This window comes from Lates calcarifer, linkage group LG11 (genome assembly GCF_001640805.2).
Source record: "Lates calcarifer isolate ASB-BC8 linkage group LG11, TLL_Latcal_v3, whole genome shotgun sequence".
NCBI classification, from domain to species: domain Eukaryota; kingdom Metazoa; phylum Chordata; class Actinopteri; family Centropomidae; genus Lates; species Lates calcarifer.
The window spans coordinates 7844202-7862303 of NC_066843.1; the positions used below are offsets into that span (position 1 = coordinate 7844202).

At 44.4% G+C, this 18102-nt stretch overlaps 1 protein-coding gene across 1 annotated transcript in view; it reads left to right on the plus strand.

The window, feature by feature from the left end:
• Nucleotides 1–447: 447 nt before the first annotated feature.
• The window catches only part of notch3 (notch receptor 3), a 29841-nt gene continuing 12186 nt past the window's right edge, over nt 448–18102 (plus strand). Inside the window, 10 exon segments of the mRNA XM_018705073.2 lie at nt 448–777; nt 1905–1977; nt 13015–13157; nt 13263–13598; nt 14255–14377; nt 14469–14702; nt 14785–14940; nt 15046–15231; nt 16239–16352; nt 17501–17614. Coding sequence (XP_018560589.1) covers nt 717–777; nt 1905–1977; nt 13015–13157; nt 13263–13598; nt 14255–14377; nt 14469–14702; nt 14785–14940; nt 15046–15231; nt 16239–16352; nt 17501–17614 — 1540 coding nt within the window. The 5' untranslated portion in view covers nt 448–716.

Genomic DNA, 18102 nt, shown 5'->3' on the forward strand with positions numbered 1-18102 from the left:
CAACATCAGTTGTATACACTCCCAATACTAAGTTTTCCGGAGTATGTAGTCATTTGTGGCTATATGTCTGTAAAATAACCCACAGAAATCAACTGTTGATTCAATGTAGACTCTGTTTTGTTTTTCCTTTGTGTTTTGTCATTTAGTAAAGGCAGCTTTTTAATTGGAGCCTCAGCAAAGTGCCCAGTTCTGTTGGTAGATTTGGTCCATAACTGCATAACTGCATCAGATACTTGGAACTCTGATCACTATATTTTCCTGCCTCCATTATCTCAAGCTGTAGGCAGTGTATTACATCAAACTATTCGTTTTTTTCTGTGCGTGTGTGAAGCTGAGGGTGGGGGTGTGTAGTGTAGGGTAGGGTGGGTGTGGGGGGGGAATACCCTGAAGGGCCCAATGCTGGGAAGCTCTGCGTAGGAACTATCTAGTGTGGAGGAGAGAGAGAGAGAAAGACAGAGGAGGCGGGGAAAGCAGACGCTGGAACACATCGGGAAGGAAAAGTTTTTCAGAAGTTTCAGGAGGTTAACCGAGAATCACAGCAGCCGTGGCCGAGCTGCGGAGGATCATACGGGATTGGGACCTAACGCTACGCTTTTCCGGCTGACTTTATGAAAAATTCCCCATCGATTTTGGAGCCTTTATTTTTTGGTGAACTTAACAAAGGATGTATTTCTACTAACAGCCCAACTTGAAACGCTGGAAACTTTTCCACCGAAATGGAAGGAAATATTCCATGGATTATTTTGTCATTTTTATTTTTTATGCATATTTGCGAAGGTAAGTCTGTTTGTACAGTGAAAACTGACTGCATCCAAGTGGGCTATATTTCCATAGGTCGACTGGACATGTCTGGACAGCCCATCCACGGTCCGGTTCCAAATTAAATTGGGGTTATCCCTGACTGTCTGGGCTACCAGTGAGCTCTGCCATGTTTTATGCCTAATTGACTTTCATGTTTACTTCTTAGTTGCGTCTTTTATCTGGTAGTTTAAGTTACATATATTAACGGAAAATATTCCCAGAGTTCTTATGAATAATTACACCGCATCAGATAATACTATCAGACATTTACACGCATCACGTGTCAAAATATCACACACTCAGCTGTTTTTGTGAATAAATCTCACACTGCTGTATGGGGTAAGCAGATATTTTTTTCAGATTACATGAGATCTTTCTGCAGTAGTTGGTTTTCTTGTGTGGGAAAAGTCCTGATGACACTTTGAGCACCGCTTCTTCACCGAGTTAACAAAACCCGAAGTAGCTCCTGGGACATCCGGAGCAATGTAAAAGTTTGGCTGAGAAGCGGAGACTTGTGCGAGGATGTTTAACCTAATGAGTTTCCAAAATTGTATTTAGCGCAGGCTACGTGGGGAGGGGGGTGATGAGGTGAAAATTAGTTTAGGCTGAAGCAGGGAGTGATGAGCCGACGTCCCCCCGTCCTCTCTGAACAAAGGCCTTTTAAACAACGGAATGATTTCCCCCTCGAAGCGGCTGAGCAATGACTGTCAGACTAATTAATGTCTCTAAGAGAAACTTGTTTCCAAACAGGAACAATCTCAGTATGTAGGTGTCAGCATATATCTCCATCGAGGTTTATCAGCTTTTGACATAGTAAACAACAAACATGCGGGTGTGTCTGCAAGATGCCACAAGTGGCTGAGGTCTGTTATCTAGAAAGATAGGTTGTGCTTTGTATCAGTCAGTTTGAGGGAGTCCTATCTGAGTTGACTATCTCAAAGATGTTTTACAAAAAGTTAATAAATATCTTCCATACTCCCCCAATGGGACATTATTCATAGCTTTGCTGTGATTTATTGAATGAATGATTATATATTCCTTCTAGGGCTACAGTGGATTTGTCATTTTTGTGGTTCTCTAACTCATTTCTCCAATTTCCACAGGGTTCCGTTGCGTGGATAAATACAGACCTTGTGAAAATGGAGGGACATGCTTAGATTCATCTTCTCGATGCATGTAAGTGGAACATAACGTAAAGATGTACCAGGAGGAGACAAAGTTTCCCCTAATCCGAGTTTATTCCCGCCTCCTTACTTCATAAACTCAGTTTTTGAAAAGCATTCGAACCAAAAGTATAGGCCTTGTGTGTAAATTGATTTTCACAGGCTGTTATTTGTTCGTTGGTTCTTCAAAGGTTCCGGGGAAAAGATTGATTTTTAGTCTGATGCTCAGTCTTAAACAATGATGTGAATATCCCTTATTTATCTCCAGTTGACTGTTAATTCACAACAGTCATGTAAAAGTGGTGAAAGACAGGACAAATTGATTAGGCCTACACAGATGAGCATCAGCAAGCTCCAACATGTTTGGCTGCCACAGTCATCTCCTGCACCTGTTAAGGAGCTTTGTCAGACATAAATCACAGCATTATGCTGCACTTGGCATGAGTAAAGTTTTCCTTCGGTGTTTTCTCAGTTTTTTTTTTTTTTTTTTACTGTTACTTTCATTGTGCGATATTTTTCTTGTGTGGTTTACTTTTTACTAGAAATATGAGATTATTTCAAGGGTATAAAAAACTTTTTTTTTTTTTCATAAACTGTCTTCATTTCCCGCCTGCTTTGGGCATTTTTGAGCTCTCACATCTTTTGGCAGTGATAAGGCTTTTGTTTTTCAAATTGGTGAGGGGGGGTTGTGTGGGAACCTATTACAATAGTCAAGTTAAATAGCCTACAGTGTCTTGCCTGGGGGTCATTTGTCCTTTTAAAAACCCCTTTAGCTAAGGAAACATGCCTGAGTGTTTCAGATGGAGGAGATACAGTCATCCATAGAACAAAAAACTCCTTGGTTGCCAGCTGCTTCCCTCCAAAACCGTAAATTTATTATTTTATTGGAGTGGGCTAGCAGTTTACCCTACTGCAGGGGTCAAAAGTTGAGCCAGTACAATGACTGCACTTTTTGCAAACAAATAATAGAGTTTTTTTTTTTCATATGTATACATCTAGATTTTTTAAAAACATAAAAATAATGAAATTGTAGCACAAAGTAATTGTACTGCCAATAGAAGCCATTATACACCAGCCAATGTGTAACTAGACTGCATGTGGAACACGTAACTACCACCCACATTTTTTCAATCATTAGCTGGAGCCAAGATGGGCGAGTGTCATTGAGTGAGTAAATGTATAATTTCATATGGCCACTGCCTTTTTCAGCAAATCTGGGTATATTATTTATTTTCAACACCACACATAAATGTCACTCTCCCTCGACTAGATAGTATGTGTTAGTAATCAGGGAATGTGTACTTTTTGTCTTTGTTCTTTTTTTGGAAGAGGCCATTCATTCATTCACCCTTTGTGTTTCTCTAGTCCTTTGTGCTGTGTACATGTATGTGTACCCAATGTTAGGTGCGTAGGAGTTGGCCATTTGTAATCACTATGCTGGCTCAGTGCCAAGAAAAAGAACACTTAAAGAGCAAAGGGAAAGGATTTCTAATGGAAAGGGACAAATGTCATAGCACACAGTGCAGAGAGAGTCCCATAGCAGGCTAGAGCAGTGGAGCGGAGCGTGGCCACATGAGAGTGGTCAGACCAGTCCTAGACAGAGGTGAGTGGTGGAGCCACCCCACCCCTTCCCTCGGGAGCCCACAGAAACGGGAGATCCAAAACAGCAGAAAAGACCCTTTCTTTAACTAGATACCTGGATGTAACCTGGCACCATCAGAGCAGGGCGTAGAGAGAGAGAGAGAATAAAGGCTGCCGCAAAATGAGGCCAATACAGAATAGAAAGACAGAAACAAATGCAGATACAGATACATGTTTTGGCATTTGACAGGAATTTGGAGAACCAGTGGAAAACAGCATTGCTAGAAATCACTGTGGTTCAACAGAACCACAAACATTGTTCAGTGTAGAGAATGGTCATCTGCTCTGGCCTGTTGTCCAGCCACTGTGTTATTTAATTTTCTTATGGCAAGAAGCTTCTCAAGTGACAGTAATACTTTGTGTATGATAGGTGTCATTGTTACTGCCCCAGATACCAATGTATCCCCTGTCTTGTTGGCAAACTGTGAAACCACACTATAGTTTTAACATGCAGGAAATCAAAGTCCTCTCATAATTTTTTCTCTTTTTTGTTAGTTTCTCTGAGTTTGTGAGCATTCTGAACTCCTCCTCAGGTGACTTAGTAAAGGTCACAGTCCAGAGTTGCTGATAGGGGATTACAGTAGTAATCCTCACAAAACTGTTAGAGTGAATAAACCTTCTGGTACCCATTTCATCTATTTCAGTGACCCAGTAAAAGTTGGTTAATGCTTTTAGTCCCCAAAGGATAGAGTATTCCAACCAGGTTCTATGACCCTGCTCCAAGCTTTAGTACTAACTTCCAATAGACATGCTGCAACTGCTAGTCACCTATTTATTCCTTTCTTTATGACTACAAATCAACATGATGTAGAATGAGTAGTAGCATACACTATTCCAAAAGTGATCCTAAAAAGAGTTACACCAAATCATCTGCATGTGCCAACATGAAACAACCCAGTGGACAAACACTGCAGTGACCAATGCATTGTCATCGAAATGTGACATCATTTTTAGCAATAACGTAAGTCCAACTGTAGTTGTAAACCAGGGTCAGATTGGAGTCAACTTGTGTTGAGCTCAGAATCCTTGTCGTACATGGCTAAAGGTAAAATGAGTTTAATGGAGATGATTCCCATTGACATGGAGGCATTTCATAACCGCATGGTATTTGCTCTTGAACGGGCCTTTGTGTCAGAGTCTGAGTACATGTTCAGTGTGCACTGGTGGGAGTGTGGCTTTTACCAAACCAGGCTTTGTTTGAGGCCTGCAGATGAATACAACATGTAGGAGAGATTTTGTAGTTCTACATGTCTGCACCAGAGATAAAGTTCACATTGCATGGATTCAAAATACAAACTTATCTTGTAATGTTACGTGTTATGTACATTTTCTGACACACTGTTCTTCTTAATACACAACACATATTTTTAAGTATTCTTTCTATTATCTTACTGTGGGCCAGAGTTTTGAACTTGACAGTGAAGGGTTGGTAGTGTCACAGAGAGTGTGGCCTTCTAGGTGAGCAGTCAGGAAGTCCATTTGAAGTGCCTTTGGTCCCTCAGCTCTGCCCCGTGAGCAGAATGTGCTGCCTAGAGAGGGCCACAGCGGCACGGCCAGAGGAGAGATAATTAGGCAGATTGAGAGGGTGTCATTCAGAGAGGATCCAGCTGGAGGGGTCCGACTGGGGGTAGGGAATGGGTAGAGGGAGGCTGGGTAGGAAGCAGGGGTGGGGGTGGGGGGGCTGTGTAGAGGACAGCTGGTGGATGTTGTGATGGTAATCCAGTGAAGTCAGATCTTGACAAAGGGGAAGCATAGGGCCAGGTGCTGCCATTGAGCAGTCAGCCGCCCCCATACTGTGAGAGACAAGCTTGTGGAGGAATGAAGCCGGTAGCTCCCCTCTAGCACATGTTGCTTCTCTCACAGTGGAGTAGCAATCACGTCCACTCTTTCTGTCTCTGCATGTTGTCCCAGCTCTGGCAGCGCATCCTCTGCCTCTGTCTCTGAACACAGTGGCAGATCACAGATTATGACCAACTCTTTCCTCTCAGATCCTCTAAGCTGAATGGAAATAGAGTCCGCTGTGTGAGGCCCATGAATGGATGTACTGGTCCTCCTTATTTTATAAATGCTTTGCCCTTGGCCTCAGTAGCAGAGTGACCATATAAATTGTGAGTGTTTTGTTCTGACCCTGTAGCAACTCCCAGCCTCTTACAACATGATAAAAGAGGACATCTTTGACTTTGATAGGGGGCAGACTGTCCAGACAGTGTAGAGTGCTGTTTCTCTTATAAAAAGTTTGCATCTGCCCACTTGATTTACACATAGGCTTTCTTCTTTTTGAATAAGAAAGACTAACATTTTCCCAGGAGAGATTACAACCTTTCCAAATGGGAAATGCTGTACCTACATGTGAATTTACTCTTTTATCAAAAACAGATGAAAAATGCATTTTTGAGGAGCACAGCTCACTAAAATACACACATGCCAAGGCACATAGAGGCAGATTATATTGTTAGCTTAGTTCAGAGCACCTCAGGGCTAGTGTTTTCTTTGGCATCTTTATGGTGGATTAGAAAGGAATGCTTAGTAAGATTCCTCCTGTCCCTCTGGTGCTTTCAGGTTATTGTCCATACCTCCCATCCATTCACCCTGGTAGCCCCCTCAGGAATGTCTTTAACAATACTGTCAGCCTAGTCTCATTGAAAATGAGATGTTTAGAATGACTTGTTTGATTTGCAATTAGTTACTCTGCAGTTTTGTGAGGCAACACATAGCCCATATCACTCATGCTGTCCTGGCAGACAGATGGAGCCATTGTCATGTCCGGGAAAACTGATGCATTGCAGACCCAGTAGTTTCAAATGACTTCATAGGAGTGACAGCGGTTATGTCCATGAGGTGATGAGTACTCTCTGACCAAGAGGTTACACCATCATAGGGAGGAAGATTTGGGTTTGTTGTCTCCTCTTCTCTCTGGGTCATGACTGGAGACTGGGAGCTGTGGTTCCCAGGCCCCATCACAGGAAGTGGTGCCTTCTGACCTCCCTGCTACGCACATCCTGTCTTATCAGAGAAGCTTAAGCAGCTTACTCAGTGTAGCCGGGTCTCCAAGCTACTCAGCTTTCTCATCTTTTGCTTCACGTTATTTCATCCCGCCTCCTCACCACATGGCTACATTGTGCTAAAATTACTTTATTCTTTATTACTTGGAACTTACATCCAACTATGTGGAATTGAATAATCACGTCACATCAGAAAACTAACCCTGTTCAATCATTAATGTCAGTTTTGCCATTATTGTGAGATGGCACAAGAACATCCAGTTGGGATTTGTGCATTATTATTATTTTTGGAGGCAATGTATGTCTGAACCACATGCTTATGTAGGGATAAGCCTGCCTCTTAAGTCTCATCCCCTAGCTGTTTGTTCTTATTCGGGAGACGATGACTTCTGAAGAGACATTCAGGCAGGCTCAATTGAAATAACTGAGGTCCGCCAGCAAAATTTCCTTAGTCTCTCCCTCCCTTTTAGAAGAGGAAGGGATGGGTCCATCATTAAATGATTCAGGAAAAGGCATTCACTTTTCCACTAAGCACACTTTCCACAGACATCTTGATTTTAACCAGGCAGCATTTTGCCAGTGTTTACCTTTTCCTAATTTAAGGTTTATCAGTGGTTTGGTAGCTTAAATACTTGGCCACATGGAAATAAAACAAAATTACATCATTATTTTTTTTAGTTCTATAAAATGTTTCATTTGGTATGACTGGCACACAACCTTCTTTAACATCTATAGTACTTCTTTGGCATTTGAGATAATAGACATTCCTTGGCTGTTTTGCTGGTGTTCTCCTTAGCTTATCACTAAGAACTTTTGCCAGTGCCCTGTAAACAAATCTCATTCTTTCAAGACTATAAGCAAGTGAGAGTCCGTGTTGGTCTCAGTCAATGTGTATGACCGTTTGTGTCAACATTATTAAACTGGAGTATGGTTTATCAGATGTTGTAGTTCCATTTAGTTCACATTCATTGTCCTGCAAATGTTTGCTGTGAAATGAAAAGCAGTGCAGCCTGGTAGAAGGTCCAGGATATCTTTTGTCACATTTTCTTAAGGCTAACTTGAGAGAAAACATTGGACAAGGCATTGTACTTGATCTGTCATGCTAGGCTGAGGTTAGGGTCTTTTAAATTTCAATTTCAAAGTTTTATAGAAATCTGGTTCAGTTTAGGTGGTTGGGTGGGGTTTTTGTGGTTGAGTTCAGTGGAGAATGCTTTGAAAGACCTCGACCCTGGGATTCATGCAATGTGGTTATGGGCAAAAGCATTGCTATTTGAAAAATGTCAGGGAGTACTCTTCCAAAAATTCTGTTGACACTTGAGGCAAATTTGTTGAGATAGTGTATGAACTACAAGTGTAAAAATGGCAAGCCTTTGTCTGACTGAACACTAAGCAACAAGAGTACATTTTATTCTCTTGGTGCAGCAGATCTGTGCAGTCCCCACTGCCAAGGAAATTCCCAACATTTCCATTCTTGATGTATATCGTTACACGTATAGATCTGAGCGTTGTGGGGCTATCAGAAGTGAGAAGGATGCACCAACAACCTTCCTAGCCTTTTAGTCAGATTCATTACTGCTTTTCCTCAAGTGAAAGTTAAATGTCCTTGTATTCACATGTTTAATATTCATGCTCAGAGGGTGCTCTGGAAACCTCCTTCTGGAGATTTCAATACCTCCATTGTGTGTCTAAGCACAATTGTTGAAACAAACTTTGCACTTTAAACTGTGAAACACGCATCGTTTTAGACATGATCGTACTTAATTACCAGACTGAATTGGCCCCGCACAGTGCTCAGCGCTACCTGCATATGTAGGGGATCAGTCCTCTAAAGTGCTCCAACTGTCCTTATGAAACCCTGTCTCTCATCACACCCTTTCTCTCACTCTGGCTCTCTCTCACCATGGGTTACTGTTGCCAGGCTACAGCCCAGGCCTGTTGGTCCGTGTAAGCCCAGGCCTGAAAGACTAGCTGTTTGGGTCACTGCCTCCCCCCCCCCCAACACTTTTATACAAAAGAGTTCTGACTACTTTAGCTCTTTTATTTGGGCCACAAAACACTCCCCAACCCCCCATCTGGCTCTTTGCTGAGAAAGGGAGAGCCAAGCTGAGGAGAGCAGAGCAGAAGAGCCTGTTGGAAGGGGTGGGGGTGTTGGGGAGGTGGATGGGCTCCTGTTGGCAGTGTGGTGTCAGTATGGACCCTCATAAAGGAGTAGAGCTGATTCTTGCTTGCTTGTGGAAGGAGGGGGTGAGAGAAAGAGGGCTGTGTTGAGAGAAAGAAACACCATTGAAAGAGTTTTCCAAAAGTTTTGAATATTTACTTCTAGCAACTTCAGGTTCAAAAGAATTCAATTATATCCTTTCATGCAGTATAGATAGTTAGATAGATAGTTGTGCTCCAAGTAAAAAAAATGGTAGTTCTGTTGGTGCTTTCCTCTCTGTTTGTCTTAGGAAATGCCCTCTGAGATAGGAAGACTCCTTTATACTTGTTGCTTTGTGGAGCATGACTGTGTATATGAACCATGTCAGAGATTACAGCCTCTTTGTTCACAGGTGAGCCACCCTCTGACCTCTGGCAGAGTAGCTGCTATTGTATAGGAGAGGATGAGCTCAGGTTACCCTGCTTCGGTGACCCAGAAAGCAGGAAAACTGGCATTGTGTTACACAAGGATATGTGACTGAACTCACTTACATAAATCAAATGGTTTTAGTCAAAAGATCCTGATACTTGACACAAAACAACTGAGAAATCGCAATGCACTACTGGAATGTCATGTTTCAAATGACAAAAATGTTTTATAATATAGCTTCATTATATATCACTCTTCTTCATTAAATGTTTGACAAAATTGCCATCTCTTTCCTCCTTATTTTATAATTTCCTCAATGGATCTTCCCCTTTATGGGTTCAACAACACTACCCTTCCTCAGACGCTGAGCCTGGTTGTAAGTTTCTTTTCTTTGTGTTTGGGCGTGCAGTGATTGTTGCATGTGTTTGCTTTGTTGCGGTGGCGCCGTTGTGCAAAGGTCTTAAAAGTGTGTTAAGAGAAACTGTTAATGCATGTGTTTGTGAGGGATGACCACATCTCTTGAGTGGTGTGAAATGGCCCGTGTGTGAGTGTATGTGTGTTGGTTCCTGGACTAGTCCCATGAGCAAAACAGCGCAGTTGTTTTGGCTTAAAGTCTGGCAGGAGAGGTAACTGCCAGACACCCAGAGGTGCACTGACAGATGCGGACAGATGCACAGTGCCGTGGCAGCAGCTGGCAAAAACCTTCATACGTGTTGACACAGAGAGATTATCCAGAGGCCATCCCCTCTGTTGCACTCAAAGACCTCCTCCTCATCTGCTGCACTCTCTTCCCCAAAGGTCACAAGTCGACACTCACTAAATATCTCTCAGGGGCCCGTTGCACAACAGCACCCTGCACCTGCCTTGTACATCCGCCACAAATAAGGCTGGGCCCAGGCGAAGGCACAGTTCCTGCCCTGCTGTTCCCAGAGGCAGTGGAATCCACAAGGTTGTAAAGAGCCCGATAAGGAGACTCTCAGGTGCACCAGGACAAAGCTGTGTGTCTCTCATAGTCGCTGCACTGATAGCACTCTGATTTGTGTGTTATGGGAGTAGCATGTTGGCAATGAGTCAGGTCTAGACAAAAGAATGTGTGTTTTGGCTGCTCAGTTCACTGTGTATTTGTAAGGGAGGACAAATAATTTATCAGACATTACTACTATCGGCAGACTTAAACACGCATGTGCACACATATTAACTGACACACACACACACACAAATAATTACCAACGCACTTTATTCTCATGGTTGAACACACCTTTATTCTAAATACCAAGTATTTTAGTCTCTGTAGTGCAACATTAACGTGCACTGGGACACACAATACTTCCTGGAAAGAGTTGTAAATTATTTCCTGTCCACAGAGTCACGATGGTCTTTGGAGAACAACAGCATGTTAAGACTGTAGCTCTGTGGCTTTCATCAGAAGTCAAATGGCCATGGTACAGAGCGGCTCCAGAAGAATTTGAGTATCAGTCTGTGTTGTATTTTTCAGCTCCAAAAGCAACTTTCTTCCTCAGTCCTTTCAAAGCCTTCTTTGTGCCACGTTTGTGTTTCATTTTTTAGTGATACCCTAGATTCCAGACATAGTTAATTTGCCTCTAAATAAACCCAGCCAAGCCATGACAAATAGCCATGGGGACCAAGGGTGGGTGGTGAGGGGGAGGGGTGATTGGTTGGGTGTCAGGCTTGCTTGTTCGTCTGTGAGGTTGCCAGGGGAACAGGGATCGTGCATTAGGAGTGAGTGCGGTGTTTTCAGAGCAAGGGACGAGGGATTACAGGAAATATGACATGACATTCTTGCTGGACCAGACCACTCTCTCCTCCTCTTCGTCACCCGCTCCACCAATTCCACCTTCTAAAGACATTCTCTCCCGCAGAGCAGCCCCACCCCACTCCCTGCAGCCATGACATTATCATCACAATCAGACGGGGGACCTCTGACATCTGACCTCTCAGCGCGTGAGAGGAGGGGGTTGTTAGGGGGAAAGGCAAGCTGGCGTTCGGGGAGCTTTATGAGATGAAAGAGTAGCTGTAGTAACTGCAAACTCTCTCAGCATCTAGTGGTCTAGTGCTGCTTTACTTTAACTTCCAAACCAAGTCTCAGCGCTTTAGTGCTGACCTTGTTCAATAGCTATCACCATGGGAAAATTGTCCTTCCTTATGGCATTTATAGTTGTTTTGCTTAGACCTTTGATTAATTTTTTATATGCCAACAAACCATTATTTAGGAGACGTTTTTCTTTTTCTGCGCTGCTTCTGAGTATATGCACATTCTTGTGGATACGTCTGTGTGCCTGGATAGCCCTGTGGCTCCTCCATTTCACTATTGTCTTTGTCAAGCTGGAAAAACAGCCAAACAAAACTGTGCAGTCTCCAGTTTTTCTGAGCGAGCGCAGACTAGTCAGAAAGAAAGCAGACTGTTTCAGTGAAAATCTAGATTTGGATAAGTTTATCCTCTTTAGCCTAACCTGGAGCAACTTCACTCTCAGAGCCAGGGCTGAGAAGCTCACCACAAAAAAGTAAAAGATGAACTTACACCAGTGTAGTGGTAACGTTCCTGTAAAAGAGAACAGATGAAAAACCATTGTTGATCCTGCCCAGGGGTTTTTCTCCAAAGAAAGAGAAGACAGAGCCCAAGGGCGGGCCACAACCCAGCCGTCACTGCCCTGTCATCAGCATCAAACAGCCTGTTTGAAGAGGGGGCTAGTCCCCAGCCAGGGGCTCCACTGTGGGTATAGAGTTACCAACTCATACTGACCTCCTTAGTGAGTCCAAACTTTGTCTAAACTCCCATAGGACCTCTGAAGAGAGCTATAGGAAGCCCTGTTGATATGTTTATCTCTAATTCTTAGTGCAGCAAGTTTAGGTCAAACTTGCACAATGTCTACACAGTCGACGTAGCAAAAACAGCACAATAGAGGAGCGGCTGCAGCTCCAGTCGTCTGCTTGTGTCTACATAGGATTCGTTCAGGCACGATACAGAGTGTCACTCGCAGTTTGGCAGCGCTCAGAGCCCAATACAAAATCACTGTAGTTACTAGCGCAAAACACAAGAGTCAAAATAAATTAGATTAAGATAGAAGCAAATCTGTTCAGTCAGACATGTGAGATGCAAAATGCAGCCGGGACAAGTTGTGTGTAGACATGACATTAGTGTTTTATCAAGATAATGCACTGTTCTACCAAAATATATTCACTGGGATGTGTTGTTTCCTTCAAATACCACAGCTGCTTCTCCTATTCGGGCTATGCGTGCTGTGTGTAGGCCTCATTTTTCTCATGTCAGTATTTGTTGGCAGTTGTTAAGTTTCCAGACTGTTGTTTCTGGGTGTGTTCTTTTTCATATATAAGAACAGAAACAAGAGCTGAGGTGTGGAAAAACTGTAATAGTGCAGGAATGTTACCCGACATGGAGAGACTGAGGCTTTCCAGCTGGAAATAAGTGTTTGCTTTATAAGACACAGAAAGATGGCCTCCTTCCATCTTCATATTTGAAAGTTTGTTTGTGAGTGTGCTGTGTGTTTTTCATTCCATGAACAATGCATTGCATGATTAGTACTTATTGGATAAGCTATGCTAATATAAATTCATCCCAGGGCCCAGAAGCATTACTCATGCCAAGGCATGAGTCAGGCAGCAGGATTTGCCAAGGTGTCATGGGTCTTGATTGCCAAACGCAGAACACGATGGGAATGGGGTTACACTGGAGTTGGAGTGTCACAGCTCTGTCTTAAATACCTTAGTTTGTCAGCTTGTGACCTATTTTGACCAGCAGGCTGAAGACATCCTAATATTTGTGTGTGTGTGTGTGTGTGTGTGTGTGAATTTGTTTGTCCAGATGTCGTCCCGGATTCATTGGTCCTCTCTGTCAGTATCTGGATCCCTGTCATCGATTGCCGTGTCTGAATGGAGCAGCTTGCAAGAGCCAGGTGGTCAATGGTGTCCCACAATATTCCTGTGTGTGCCAGAGAGGGTTCAGAGGTACAGTACATCCATCAGAATTTGTCTTCATTAGAAAGATCGTATCTGATGAGGGAGATCCTAAATACTACATTAACTGAATACAATTCACTGTTTTATCTCCAGGCCAAGACTGCGCTAACATCGATGCCTGTGCCACAAGTCCCTGTGCCAATGGGGCCCGTTGTGCCAACTGGAATAACCACTACAACTGTTCCTGCCCACCTGGCTTCCAGGGAAAGAACTGCCGCAATGACATTGATGAGTGCCGCAAGCCTGGCGTGTGCCTCAATGGTGGCCTCTGCATTAACACCCACGGGTCCTTCCGCTGCCAGTGCCAACCTGGATACAGCGGGCGCACGTGTGAGGTGTCTACCCTGCCCTGTGCCCCATCTCAGTGCCTTAATGGGGGCACCTGTCGACAGATCGGCGACCATTCTTATGATTGTGCTTGCCTACCAGGTAGGATAGAATAATGGAACACACACACTAACACACACACAAAATCAAAGTCAGTCTGCACACCCCACTGTTTTCCCAGGCCCTCAGCACGGTGCTTAAGGCATACAGAATTTTCTCAGCCTGATGACGTAGCTGTTAGGGCTGTTGCTTGGATTTATGCTTCTGTCCCAGGTCAGCTTCCTGTTTGCTATTAATAGCTACTGGGAGATGGGACGGTGGGAGAGTTGAAGAGGCAGCCCGCCTGCACTCTACTTTACTTTGCTCTGTTCACAACAGAAGGAATTTACTTTATGGGCCTCCTGGTTTACCACTGGGGAGCTGGCAGGAAATATCTCTTGCCAGAGAGGAAGTCATTGAAACTGTGAGAGATTATAAAACAAGCAAACACTACAGGGAGTGCAGACCTCTAAAGCAGGCAGGAGTCACGGCTGTTGCTGGCATCGTATGGGAACCGTCATGTGAAGACGTAAACAATCAGACACCCTCTGAACCATTTTACTGCCCGCACTGCCCCACACTTCTTCTAGTGTGGGAACTATGGTTCATGGTTATCAGTAGAAATGTTTAGTGTCTGGAACAGGGGCCACTGAATGTTTAATAAACTCTTGTGTGTTACTGTGTTTATCATAACTCTTTTCTTTCTCCATCTGTCTCAGGTTTTGAGGGACACAACTGTGAGAATAATGTAGACGACTGTCCAGGTCACAAGTGCATGAATGGAGGAATATGCGTGGACGGAGTCAATACCTACAACTGCCAGTGTCCACCAGAATGGACAGGTACAGATCTATTTATCATATTTGAAATAAACTTTAAATATATATCCTGCTAAGTATTTCTGACCCCACATTTGTCTTGTAACCACGCCAGGGCAATACTGTGCCGAGGATGTCAACGAGTGTCTCATGCAACCAAATGCCTGCCATAATGGGGGTACTTGCTTCAACACTATCGGCGGTCATACCTGTGTCTGCGTCAATGGTTGGACTGGAGATGACTGCAGTGAAAACATCGATGACTGCGCCATAGCTGTTTGCTTCAACGGTGCCACTTGCCATGATCGTGTAGCATCCTTCTTCTGCGAGTGCCCAGTTGGAAAGACAGGTAAGTTGCTTTGTCAGAAATGCTCCTCTTAGTCCTGGCTGCTAAATTGTTGATAACTGGCATGTGCTTTTTTTCTCCACAGGCTTGCTGTGCCATCTTGATGATGCGTGTGTGAGTAACCCCTGCAATGAGGGGGCAGTGTGTGACACCAACCCCCTCAACGGCCGCGCCATTTGCACCTGTCCTGCTGGCTTTGTAGGAGGTGCCTGCAACCAAGACATGGATGAGTGTTCAATTGGTAAGGCTGCCATTTAAACAATTGTCAGTGATGGGGTCATATACTCTCACTTTATCTGCCTTTTGAGTGTGTTTCACATACTGATCCCCAGCCTTCTACCTGCAGGTGCCAACCCGTGTGAGCATTTTGGAAAATGTGTGAACACAGAGGGCTCCTTCCAGTGTCAGTGCGGTCGGGGATATGCTGGTCCACGTTGTGAGATTGACATCAATGAGTGCCTGTCCATGCCCTGCCAGAATGATGCCACTTGCCTGGACCGCATCGGAGAGTTCACCTGTATCTGCATGCCAGGTATTCAGCGTTGTCAAGTTATATTTCAGCACCACTTGTAAAATAACACAGAAAACCTCAATTCAACCTGATGTCATTCACATGGGACAGTTTAAAACCAATAGCAGTGAAACAACTGATTATTTAAACTTGACCCTCTAAAGAAGCATTATCTGCAGAGCTGCCATACTGACTGCCAGAGCAGACTGTTATGTAATCCATTCCCATTAACATTTGGGGTATGGAGGCACCTCTCTACACTCAGTGCACTGTACAGCCAGACAGGGTATTAGCTTGGACTAAGTGATGGTTTGGACACTCAGTGACAAAAACACAGTGAAACTCTCACGCACAGTCCTACATGCATCCTGGGGTTTTGGGAACTATACAAATTAGAGCTGGGAGTTTGGTCTATAGGACTGGATGTGAGAGAGGGCGAGCAGTTAGGGGGAGGAGTGTGCTGTGAATACTAATGAGTGGTAGAGTGGTGGGAATGGAGCGGAACAATAGGGCCCCTCTGTGCTCCACTTTGCACCCCTCATACACACAGAGAGGGAAAGAGGCCTTTTCCCAGAGCCTCTCCCCCTCCCCCTTCATTTCCAGAGACAGGCCCTTCCTCTTCACCCTCCTCATCGTCAGCCAGCCTGGCAAAGCTCATGTGGAGCGGCTGATTATTTCTGATTCCACGCTAGCCTCTCCCAAGGGGCAGCACTCTGATCCACACTTTGCTTCACCTCAATGAAGGAGCCCTCCATAGTTTTGCTGACAAAGAATGTATAACATGCATCTGGTGAATGGGACACTGACCCAGGGAGGGGTTATGCTCTACGGACAGTAGGGTGTGGTGACTTCAGGTCAATAGAGTGGGAACACTGGGGATGCTCAAGGGATCTTTTCCCCATTGCAAAGTGTACACACAATTGCATGCACGCCATACTGCCTTGAACTGACATATCACAACTGAACATAGCGAATCTGTTTCAACTGCAAGAACCTGTGTGAATTCAGTTTGAATTTCTCTCCTCCAGGCTACATGGGAACTTACTGTGAGATTGACGTAGATGACTGTGAGAGCAACCCATGTGTGAATGATGGCATCTGTCGGGATATGGTCAATGGCTTCACATGCACCTGCCAGCCAGGTACGACTTCTCTGACCTGTTTTTTTTATTCCATGTGTTTATTTCTGTCCCTGTTAACAACTCCAGCTCAATGTCTGTAGCAGTTGTAAGAACAGAAAGCCAAAGTTTAAATGTCCCCAGAACCAGAAGAGGGAGGGTCAGCCTTGCTCCTTCTGCCTGCTGGTGTTTAGAGCCACCACTCTTACAAAAAGGCAGGCCCAAAAGGCTGCCTATCCTCTTGCCTGAACAAAGACACTATTGTGACCCCCGCTCCCCTCCTCTGTGGAATGTGGAAGGGACAGCAGTCTCCCTCATCCTACCCTGGTGGTGGGGGGGGGGAACAGCAGTCCTGCTAATGAGATTCTTTTCCAGGTCCGCAATTTACATCTGGGACAGACGTCCCCCCTCCACCCCCCATCTAGCTATTGAGCCAGTGGAGCTGATGCAGGAAAGAGGCGGAGGGTGGGGAGGGGGGTTCCCCAAAAGAGAAAACAATCCCACTGTCTCCTCTAACCCACCCCTCCCCTTTAGCACCCCAAGCACCAACACACAGACCATCCTGACACTGTTAATCAACTAAGCGGTGTGCTACCAATGCACCAATTCACCCCTGTCTGGGCGCTGTGCCCACTGATTTCAAGCCTGCTAAGTTTCTCAAGCTTTTCGAGCAAGCAGATTTGACAGTATTATTATTATGATTTATTATTATTATTGTTATTATTATTACACACATTCCTTATAATTTTATATACAAGAGTTGTGACATTCCAGTATAGACAAGCATTATGCAGACATTCCAAAACGTACCATAATCTAAAGTGAGCTGAAGCTGTATAAGTTGCATTTTGCTGCCCAGACATTCCATACCACCTCATAGGGTTATTCATTAATTTTCATATCCACCTTGTATACACTTGTATAAAACATTATCAAGGTTACAGGTTTTCTGTTGTGTTTTGTAGTGGTCGTCTCAGCACTGGTCCGAGTGCACAGATGACATGTCCTTAACCAGTCGAGACACCCTCAAACCCAGCCTTAGCCAGACATCACTAACCTAGCCAAAGACCCTTGCCCTTATAAGAAGAGACCGAACTGCCCTCTGACCTGAGCATGGACCATTCCACTGGACCTTCTTTCTGACCCTTCACCTATGTGTTTGCATGTCCCAGGGTTTACTGGCACCATGTGTCAGATCGACATAGATGAGTGCGCCAGCACACCCTGCCAGAATGGAGCAAAATGCTACGACCGGCCCAATGGGTTCGAGTGCCGCTGTGCTGAAGGTAAGGGCTTCTGTACCTAATAGTTGTCAGCAGTTCTTAGACAGTACACAGCTCAAGAGGTCTTCCTAGGCAGACGAGCAGATGCGCCTTAACCACTTGTTGGGCTGTGTTTGGTCTTTGTTAAGTGTTCTGTGTTTTGGGGGGTCAGCTATTTCTCTGGATGTCTGCTGGTGAAGCAGACTGACTTGAGGCCCCTAATCCCCCTCTTTCCCTCATCGGCTCTCGGGATCATGGGGTCACTGAGGACCAGCAGTTGCCAAGAAAGAAGCCTTGGTCATCACCTCGACATCTGTTCATCTGTTAAACCCCCACACACCACCTTATGCTGCATCTTAACTTTCAGTCTTTTACATCCATTCAAGTCCATGTTTGAAAATAAGCCCAGATACAGTGAGCTATAGTAAAGTTTGTCTCAAAGGGTGCATGTATGAGCTGACTGTGTGTATACATTGATGTTTAACATGTTTGTTTGGACCTATGCCTACGGA